This window comes from Otolemur garnettii, unplaced genomic scaffold (assembly GCF_000181295.1).
Source record: "Otolemur garnettii isolate 467f Iridium unplaced genomic scaffold, OtoGar3 scaffold00025, whole genome shotgun sequence".
NCBI classification, from domain to species: Eukaryota; Metazoa; Chordata; class Mammalia; order Primates; family Galagidae; genus Otolemur; species Otolemur garnettii.
In genome coordinates this window covers 14,711,099-14,721,688 of record NW_003852420.1, presented here as the reverse complement: position 1 = coordinate 14,721,688, position 10,590 = coordinate 14,711,099, and the positions used below count along the sequence as shown (strand labels likewise).

Genomic DNA, 10,590 nt, shown 5'->3' with positions numbered 1-10,590 from the left:
GGTTGCAGCCGTCATTGTTGTTTGGTGGGCCCGGGCTGGGGATTCCAACCCGCCACCTTAGGTGTATGTGGCTGGCGCCTTAGCCGCTTGAGCCACAGGCACCGAGCCAGGAAGGCTCTTTTTATCCCTTCCTGAAAGACTGGCTGGTTTACTTCCTCACTTCCAGGAGTACACAGGAGAGGTCTAGTCCCCTGTCCCTTGCCACACAGTAACCCCAGGTTTTTAGGTAAAGAATCAAAGTGCAGGAGGGGACGTGCCTCGTTACACTAATGCTCAGATGTCCATGCTCACTGGGGAGGGAACCTCTGGACACCCAGCCTCCTTTCCCTGGTGTGGGATGCGTGAGTCGCTAAGAAAAGTCGCTTGTGTGGAGAAAATTCTGAGTTCTATTCTTGGCTCAGCCACTAACTGAGCCTACTATGACCATGGGCAAATCAATTCCTCTTCTGGGCCTCAGTTTTCCCATGACAAATGGTCTACTTTATTTTTTATTTTATTTTGAGACAGTCTCACTCTTTCACCCCAAGTAAAGTGCTATGGTGCCATAGCTCACAGCAACCTTAAACGCCTAGGTCCAAGTGATCTTCTCTCCCCCTCCCAAGTAGCTGGGACTACAGGAGCCCACAATACCAGATAGTTTTTCTATGATTATGACTATTAGTATTAAGACAGTCTCACTTTGTCACCCTGCATAGACTGCTATGGCAGCATAGCTCATGGCAACCTCGAGAGCTTGGGCTCAAGTGATCTTACCTCAGCCTCCCAAGTAGCTGGGACTACAAGAGCCCACCACAACACCCAACTAGTTTTTCTATTTTTAGCAGAGACGAATCTGGCTGTTAGTCAGGCTGATCTTAAACTCCTAAGCTCAAGGGATCCTCATGCCTTAGCCTCCTAAAGTACTAGGATTATGTCTGGTCAAGAGTGGTCCACTTTATTTATTTTTTTAATTTATTGGTTTTTTTTTTTTTTTGAGACAGAGTCTCACTGTGTTGCCCTCAGAGTGCTACGGCGTCATAGCTCACAGCAATCTCACACTCTTGGCTCAAGCAACTCTTGCCTCAGCCTCCAGAGTAGCTGGGACAACAGGTGCCCACCACTATGCCTGGCTATTTTTTTTAGAGACAGAGTCTTGCTCTTGCTCAGGCTGGTCTTGGACTCCTGAGCTCAGGCAATCCACCTGCCTCAGCCTCCCAGAGTGGTGGGATTACAGCTGAGAACCACCGTGCCCAGCCTCCAGACCAACTTTGACCATCGAGGCCCTACCCACCCTTATTAAATTCACTGCTGTTTCACGTCCCACCAGCATCTGTAGTAACCACCAGAGGGCGCCCCAGACCAGCATTTGGCCCAGCTCAGGTGTAAAGGGCTCTGGGGTGGCCAAGGCGGGACATATTTTCCAGGAGCTTTTATTGCACACAGTTCCTTTTGGATCTACCTGCCCAGGCCTTCTACCCTGTTCTTCTGGCTCAGCCCTGATCTCCAAGGAGGGAGGAATGGAGACCAGTGACCTAGCACTCATCCCTGCCTTCTTTGGGTTGGCTGTCTAAGGTTTAGGCTTCTCAGCGTCAGGGCCAATACCCTAGAGTTTCTCAGCCTCAGAAGGTTTCCGCCATCTCTGGGCCTCTCACTGGTGCCCTTTCCCCCACTGAACTGCCTTCCTCCACTGAACTGCCCAGCAAAAGGACCCCAGGCACAGTGTGTGCCCAGACACCCAGAGGGGGACATCACAGCCATCTATGGACAAGGACACACTCATGTTGGCTGTCCTGGACAGTACCGCCTGAAACCACAGCTTCTGGGACACCTCAAGTGATAGACCCCAGGACCACAAAAGCAGGCATCACAGATGTCAGGGACCACAAGAAACTTCCCCACTGTGACCACATGACCTTCCCATGCTGATTTTACCCTTCAAATACAATTTTACCCTTCAAATAAAAATTGTATAAAAAATATACAATTTGCTTTGCAAATTGAGCTCAAAGACAAAGCAGTATCTCTCCCCTCCCCTGTGTGGAGGGATGCTGTCCCCCACCCCACCCCCACACCATACTTACCCCATTTGCTTCACATTCTAGTTGTTTATGTGTATGTTTTCTCTCCTTTTCCAGATTGGGGTCCCCTTAAAGGTAGAATGAATCTCAAATTCATCTCTGCCCTCTCCGTGATGGCTGGTTCAGGACCCTATATCTAGTGGAAGCTCGACAAATGACAACAAGGGAAGCCAAATCCCTTTTGTCCCTCCCACTCAAGGGATCCAGGGCTTCTCCTGCCCTTTCCATGGCTGCATGCCTTTGGGCAAGTCACCGAGCCTCTCTGATCCTTTGCTCAGGGAGCTAGGTGTGCACAGAGGTCACATGGAGGGGGGCTGAGTGCCAGGCCTCAGCCCTGAATCCCCCAGGCCTTTCCTCTGGGCTGCTACTCAATTCAGACAAGACAAGAGGCTGTGCTGAACACTTCACCTGGGTTCTCTCCCCTGGTCCCCTCAGTGACTCCTGGAGGCAGGCAGCATTACCGTCTCCAACCTTGGAGGCAGGGAAACTGAGGCACAGAAAGATAAGTTCCCTTGCTAGAGGTCATGTGGTTGGCAAATGGTGGTGCAGGGACTTTAACCCAGATGTCTGGCCTCCGGAACCTATGCTCTTAGCCACTGAGCTACACTTCTGCCTTGAGCCAACTTGGGGCAACTTTGAGGTCTTTTTTCTACCACATAGGAATCATCAAGGGCCAAAGATCACTTGCTCAATTTTCTCTTTTTTTTTTCTTTTCTTTCTTTTATTTTTTTGGCTGGGGCTGGGTTTGAACCTACTGGTGCCCTACTCCTTTGAGCCATAGGTGCTGCCCTCAATTTTCTCTTTTCAAAAACGGAATATTGGACCAAGCGAGGTGGCTTACTCCTGTAATCATAGCGCTCTGGGAGGCTGAAGCTGGGGGACTGCCTGAGTTCACAGATTGGAGACTAGCTTGAGTCAGAGTGAGACCTCATCTCTAAAAAATAGCCGCACATCATGGCAGGCACTTGTAGTCCCAGCTACTTGGGAGGCTGAGGCAAGAGAATAGCTTGAGCCCAAGAGTTTGAGGTTGTTGTGAGCTGTGACGCCATAGCACTCTATGGAGGGCGACATAGTAAGACTCTGTCTCAAAAAAAAAAAAAGCCTGGAGTATTGAGCCCAGAAAGCACATGGTCCTCCATCTCTCTCTTCCTCTCCCACAGACACCAGGGCTGACAGGTTTTGTCAGGGAAATTGAGTAACGCTTAAAGCCTTCTCAGAACCTAAGACTCTCTGTAAGTTGTCTGCAGGGGCTTTGTTCCTATCTGCCAGTGTCCATCTTGGCCTGGGGTGGGAAGGTGTACCTTGGCGTCCCAGAACATCCACCCCCAGGCTGGTCACCCGCCAAGCTCTCTTCCCCAGCGCCAGCCTAGCCCCGGCCCTTATCAGGAAGGGATTTGGGTTGGGGGGGGGGGAGTGGGAGGCCCCAGGCTTAGGCAAGGTGGGTGGGAGAGATAGGGAAGTGGGGAGGGGTCTGGGCCCTTCTGGGAGGGGTGGAGGATGGGCGGGATGCCCAGAACCGGCTCTGTGGGGGCTTTGGCCAAGCTCTGTCCTTGCTGGCCTGGCCCCTGACAAGGTTCCAGAGCCTCTCCTGCCTTCCGTCCTTGCCAGGCAAGACGCCGCACCTTTAATTAGCAAGCGGCAGCCTCTCCCCAATTCATCACAGTCACTGTTTAATTAGTGAGCACAGGCACCCCCACCCCCCAGCTCTCGGTGGAGCTGCCTGCCTCTTCACTGAGGCTGCCACCGCCTCACGGTGTCCCTTGTCACCCCCACACTTAGTCTGCTCCCCAGAATGGGAGGTGGGGGCGGGCACGCCTGGCTGAAACCTCAAGGAGATCTGGGCACTGGTGCTTGTATTCGAGGCATCCAGCAAACATTAGTGCCTGGAGTCTGCACTAGGCTGGCGCTGGGTGGAGCCCTGGCCCGATGAGGGCGGCAGACTGTGGTCCTGCCCTGCTGCTGGGGAAGGGCTTTTCCCTTCTGGAGCTGCTGGGACAGTGCTCTGGTCTGGCACTGGGTGTTGAGAAAAGGCTACAATAACCCTCCATGTTGCTCCCACGCCGTGGCCAAAAAGGGACATCATTTCTTCCTCTTCCTCCCTGTCCCAGAGCCCAGCATACTCCCCTGAGAGTCTGCATCTCAGGAGAGGGGGACCCATTCTCCCCCTCCTTCCCCCTCCTCAGCCCCAGGCTATGGGCCAAGGGATATGATGAGGGGCATCTCAGGCCCCCTCTGTCTGCAGGCTCTGGAGTGAACCCACGGTTTGGGCTAAACCAGCTGCCTTCTGTCTCCCTGAAGAAGGGCAAGGCCGGGTCCCTGGGAGGGGAGCCCCCAACCCCTTCCTGGCAAAGTTCCAGGCCCAGGCTCCACCCAGCCCTGCACTCCCCTGGGCACCTTGTGGCTCCAGGCAAATCCCAGGGATCTGGGGCCTCCATGTTCTGGGTGCAGAAGGGTGTGACCCACAGGCTCTCGCACATTTGCCCTGTCACCCTGAGGGGCAGGTGGCATGTCATTCGAGGGCAAGGGGTGCACTAGAACCCCTCCACTCCAGCACTGACCATCTGTGTAGCCTCAGGCCAGCCACTGAAGTGCACTGGGCCTCAGTTTCCCCACCATTAGTAGCTGTTATTGTGAGGGCTAAATGACTTACAGGGTTTGAAGCATTTAGAGTGGCTCCTGGCAGAGATTCCTCAGGAATCATTGGTTATTTTTGTCATTATTTGCCCTCCTTTTAGCCAATCAGTATTCCTTGCCAGGCATGAGAGAGTTAAAGGTAAGAGAGACACCTCCCTACTTTTTACTAGAGTTTATCTTCTTTTTTTTTTTTTTTTTGAGACAGAGTCTCAAGCTGTCGCCCTGGTTAGAGTGCTGTGGAGTCACAGCTCACAGCAACCTCAAACTTGGGTTTAAGCAATTCTCTTGCCTCAGCCCCCCAAGTAGCTGGGATTACAGGTGCCCACCACAACGCCCAGCTATTTTTTGGTTGTCCTTGTTGTTTGGCAGGCCTGGGCTGAATTTGAACCTGCCAGCTGCAGTGTATGTGGCTGGCGCCCTAGCCGCTTGAGCTACAGGCACTGAGCCTAGCATTTACCTTCTAATGGCGGCAGACAACTGAAAACAAGTAAATAAAATCAAGGAAAAATATAATTTTTTTTTAGTAAAGCCTCCAGTTTAATTAATGGTAATGTACCAATGTTCTTTTTTTTTTTTTTTTTTTTTGAGACAGAGTCTCACTGCGTCCTCCTTGGTAGAGTGCTAGGCATCACAGCTCACAGCAACCTCAAACTCTTGGACTTAAGCGATTCTCTTTCCTCAGCCTCCCAAGTAGCTAGGACTACAGGCACCCACCACAATGCCTGGCTTTTTTGTTGTTGTTGCAGTTGTCATTGTTGTTTTAGCTGGCCTGGGCTGGGTTCCAACCTGCCAGTCTGGGTACATGGGGCCGGTGCCCTAACTACTGAGCTACGGGCGCCACCAATGTTTGAGGAATGGGCGCCACCAATGTTTGAGGAATGTACCATGGTGAGAAAGTAGGTTGACATTAGAAAAAACTGGGTGAAGTGTTAATGGGAACTTTCTGTACTGTCTTTGCAACTTTTCCACTACAAAATAATTTCTAAGGCTCGGCACCTATAGCACAATGGTTACAGCGCCATCCACATACCCCGAGGCCGGTGGGGTCAAACCCCACCAGGGCCAGCTAAACAACAATGGTAACTGCAACAAAAAATAGCTGGGGATTGTGGCAGGCATTGTGTAATCCCATTTACTTGGGAGGCTGAGGCAGAAGAATTGCTTAAGCCCAGGAGTTTGAGATTGCTGTGAGCTGTGACGCCCCAGCACTCTACTGAGGGTGACATAGTAAGACTCTGTCTCAAAAAAAAAGGACTTGGTGCCTGTAGTTCAGCGGCTAGGGCACCAGCCACATACACCAGAGTTAACAGTTTCAAACCCAGCCCAGACCTGCCAAACAACAATGACAATTACAACAAAAAAATAGCCGTGTGTTGTGATGGACACCTGTAGTCCCGGCTACTTGGGAAGCTGAGGCAAGAGAATCTCTAACCCAAGAGTTTGAGGTTGCTGTGAGCTGTGATGCCACGGCACACTATGGAGGGCGACATAGTGAAACTCTGTCTCAAAAAAAATTAAAAATAATAAAAACAATAATTAAGTGAATGAGATGAGGTCTATATTAACCAGTGTGATGTAAGAATTGCTAATTTTATATGAAACCAGCACACTGTACCCCATAATTGCATTAATGTATACATGATCTATGTGTTTATGATTTAATAAAAAAATTATTATTTCTAAAATCATTCCCTAAAAAAGTAGTTTATTGTAAAAAAAATGCATTTCAGGTGATGGTGAATACTGTGAAGAAGATGAAGAGGAGTGAGAGAGCATAGGGACTGAAGGCCCTGAAGGGACAGGCCAGGACACTGACAGCCCAGGGCCTCTGGACAGCACGAGACTGTGTGTTAGGCCAACAACCAGCTCTGTGCACTATGTCATCCCCTGAGGTAATGGTGGTAATAGGCTCCGTGCCTGTGGCTCAAGCGGCTCAGGCGCCAGTCATATACACCTGAGCTGGCGGGTTCGAATCCAGCCTGGGCCAGCCAAACAACAACGGCTGCAACCAAAAAGTAGCCAGGGGTTGTGGTGGGTGCCTGTGGTCCCAGCTACTTGGGAGGTGGAAGCAGGAGAATTGCTTGAGCCCAAGAGTTGGAGGTTGCTGTGAGCTGTGATGCCACAGCACTCTACCCAGGGCGACAGCTTAAGGCTCTGTCTCAAAAAAAAGGTAGTAATACGTGTGTGCACATGTGCAATGCCACATTCTGAAGGCTCCAAATAATATATGAGGACAAGTTAGGGTCCCTTACCCTTTCCTCTCCTCAATCCAGTTTCCCTCCCCCATGATGACCTCTGGGACCTACATCTTATGCTTCCTCCTGGGGCAAGTCTGGACAGCCCCATCTTGATCACAACAGCAAACAGTCACATGGGCCTGCTGGGGACCGCCTGCTGGGAAGCTCGAGTTGCACGGTGCAGATCTCATGCCAGCCCTTGGTGTGTGATAGCAAGCGCTCCGTTTTAAAGTGGAGTAAATGGAGGCAGAGTAAGTCAGTCACTGAAGGCCACACAGCTAACAAGAATTTGAACTCATGGACTTTCTGAGGGCATTGTGTAGATGGGGAAACTGAGGCTCAGAGAGGTTGAGTAACTAACCCCAGGTTACCCAGCAAGGAGCTGAGGAGCCAGGACTCCAGAGCCCATGCTCCGGCCACTCTGCTGCACTGGGAAAAAGACCCCAACTCTAGAATTAGCTAGACCCAGATGGGAAGCCCACTACCACCTCGCTGTGTGGCCTTGGGCAAGTCACTGCTCCTCTTTGTGACGTGGATTTCCACAAAAGGGACAGAGAAAAGAAGGCCCATTTCTCAGAGGGCCTGGTGATGAGCAAGATGCGCGGGAGAGCCTTGCAGTGCTCGGTGCTGGGACATTGCTCTCTCCTCCCTGTGGTCACTCCTGGCAGGAGGAATGGTGCCACAGAGCAGTGAGGGGCATCGCGGGAAGGGAGTCAGGCCCTCCCTGCCATGGCCACTCAGCCACTCGGTGTGCTGACCCAGCAATTCTGGGAATTCAGAGGTGGGATGATTCAATTTGGGAAGAAGATCCCAGGATGAAGGGCAAGGCCCCAGCGGAGAGGAGAGGAGGCGCCCGCAGGTTTGTGTGACGAGTTGGGTGCCACATACTAAAATGTCAGTGGGCAGGAGGCTGAGTGTGGGAGAGACTAGGACCCTAGGTTCAGACAATGAGATAAGGAGCCTGGTCTGGCTGCCTGTGCAGGCTGGTCTCTGGTTTCCCAATCAGCAGGGGCACTTCAGGTTGGCAGGCTGGTCTTTGGCTTAGCATGCTTAGAAAACGAGTTTATCTGCCTGTCTCCACCCCTCCACAGGATGGTCAAATTGTTGGGGGCTGAAATAGACAGATTCTCCAGGACGTTGATTGACAAACCCACATTTTGCCAGTTTCTTCATCTGCAACATGGACCAGCCTGCTGGGCCAGATGACATTACTGCCCCTCCAGTTCCCTTCCTCATACCCCAGGCCCTGAGAGCCTAGACTAGTGACTGGAAGGTCCCACGTAGCAGTGTGACACAAGGACTTGGGGCAGTTGTTGGTGATCTCAGCCAGGCTGGGATAGAACACTACAGCACATGGGGGAGTGTGGGGGCTGGGAGGACAGAACCAACCTCTGAGTTTGAATCTCTGCCCTGCTCTGCATCTCCGGGCATGGGAACCGACCTCGGTGAGCCTCAGTTTCCCTATCTGAGAAATGGGGTTATTATCAGAATTTTTTTTATTTTTATTTTTATTTTTTTTTGAGACAGAGCCTCAAGCTGTCCTCCTGGGTAGAGTGCCGTGGCATTACAGCTCACAGCAACCTCCAACTCCTGGGCTCAAGCGAGTCTCCTGCCTCTGCCTCCCAAGTAGCTGGGACCACAGGCGCCCGCCACAACGCCCGGCTATTTTTTGGTTGCAGCCATCATTGTTGTTTGGTGGGTCCAGGCTGGGGATGCGAACCCGCCACCTTAGGTGTACGTGGCTGGCGCCTTAGCCGGTTGAGCTATAGGTGCCGAGCCTATTATCAGAATTAATTGAGATCTCATCATACAGATAGAGCTTCCTATACAATGCGTGACATATAGCTGGTGCTCAATGTCACGCTCCTCCATTGGCTAGATTATTAATTCCATTTTCCAAACCTCACAGGGTTTAGGAACGAAATTTGGCACTTGTTCTGTGTTCAAGAGCCGGCTGTCTGGGAAATGTCCAGTTGCCAAGTGTTAGAGTTGCTGAGACATTTACAGAGAGATGTGAGAGGCTATTTGAAAGGGGCACTTTCGGGCTAGACTCCCATAGCATAGTGATTATGGTGCTGGCCACATGCACCGAGGCTGGCGGGTTCAAGCCCAGCCCAGGTAAGCTAAATAATGATGACAACTGCAACAGAAAACAGCCCAGGCTCGGCGCCTGTGGCTCAAGCAGCTGAGGCTCCAGTCACATACACCTGAGCTGGCGGGTTCGAATTCAGCCCGGCCCACCAATGACGGCTGCAACCAAAAAATAGCTGGGAGTTGTGGCAGGCACCTGTAATCCCAATTACTTGGGAGGCAGAGGCAAGAGACTCACTTGAGCCCAGGAGTTGGAGGTTGCTGTGAGCTGTGATTCCACAGCACTCTACCCACTCTACTCAAGACAGCTTGAGGCTCTGTCTCAAAAAAAAAAAAAAGAAAGAAAGAAGGAAATAAAACAGCCAGGCATTGTGGTGGGCGCCTGTAGTCCCAGCTACTTGGGAGGCTGAGGCATGAGAATCACTTAAGCCCAGGAGTTAGAGATTGCTGTGATACCACAGCTCTCTACCAAGGGTAACACAGGGAGACCCTGTCTCAAAAAAAAAAAAGAAAGGGGCACTTTCGGCTGGTCATGGTGGACCATGTCTGTAATCCTAGCTCTCTGGAGGGCCAAGGCAGATGGATTGCTTGAGCTTAGGAGTTCAAGACTAGCCTGAGTAAGAGCAAGACCCCATCTCTAATAAAAATAGAAAAACTAGCTAGACACTGGTTAGCTGGAAGGTGCCTATAGTTCCGGCTACTTGTGGGAGGCTGAGGCAAGAAGATTGCTTGAGCCCAAGAGTTTGAGGTTGCTGTAAGCTGTGATGACACCATGGCACTCTTGCCAAGATGAGACTCTGTCTTAGCAAAAAAAAAAAAAAGAAAGTATCACTTCCTCAGTTTGTTGGGTGAGTGACCTGAGGGTCTCCTCGGCAGGTACTGCCAGGAGACTCCTTATCCTCCAACATGCCACCCTTGTCCCTGGCTCAAACCACACAGCTTGCTTTTGGTGACTCCTTTTTCTAGAAGGCTCCTCACAGATGCCACCTTCTGTCCTGACAACCTTCTGGGTGTTCTGCCTGGTCTGTGGGAGCCAGAGGCAGCTGAGTGGGGTGGGCAGGGAGCTGGGTGACTGTGGACTCTGGGTGTCCCTGAGGTGGCCTCGGTGCTCCGAGCCTTTCTGAGCCCTGGAGTTGAGTCAAAGCACCCCACAGGGGCACGACACTCTTGTAGTGGTGAGTGTGGGTGTGTTTTAAAAACTGGAAGGTGCCTCTCAGACACGAGGATGATGATTTTGAGAGGATGGTAAGTTTTAGCACGTCTTCCCTGCTTTTCTATGAGTCACAGAAGCTGCAAGCTAGAAGTGACCTTGACCATCAGTGTTTTGCGGGGTGGATGTTACATTGATATTGGGCAGAAAAGATTGTTTGTAATTGGCTTGGCGCCTATGGCTCAACCGGCTAAGGCGCCAGCCACATACACCTGGGGTGGCAGGTTCGAATCCCCAGCCCAGACCCACCAAACAACAATGATGGCTGCAACCAAAAGGTGGCCGGGCGTTGTGGCGGGTGCCTGTGGTCCCAGCTACTTGGGAGGCGGAGGCAGGAGACTCACTTGAGCCCAGGAGTTGG

The 10,590-nt window shown here is 51.6% G+C and overlaps 1 protein-coding gene across 1 annotated transcript in view; it reads left to right on the top strand.

The window, feature by feature from the left end:
* The window catches only part of LOC105886819 (uncharacterized protein C20orf203), a 32,367-nt gene extending 28,632 nt beyond the window's left edge, over nt 1-3,735 (top strand). Inside the window, 5 exon segments of the mRNA XM_012804084.1 lie at nt 3,417-3,485; nt 3,487-3,547; nt 3,550-3,585; nt 3,588-3,674; nt 3,677-3,735. Of these exon segments, the coding sequence (XP_012659538.1) occupies nt 3,417-3,485; nt 3,487-3,547; nt 3,550-3,585; nt 3,588-3,674; nt 3,677-3,735 (312 nt within the window).
* Nucleotides 3,736-10,590: the final 6,855 nt, after the last annotated feature.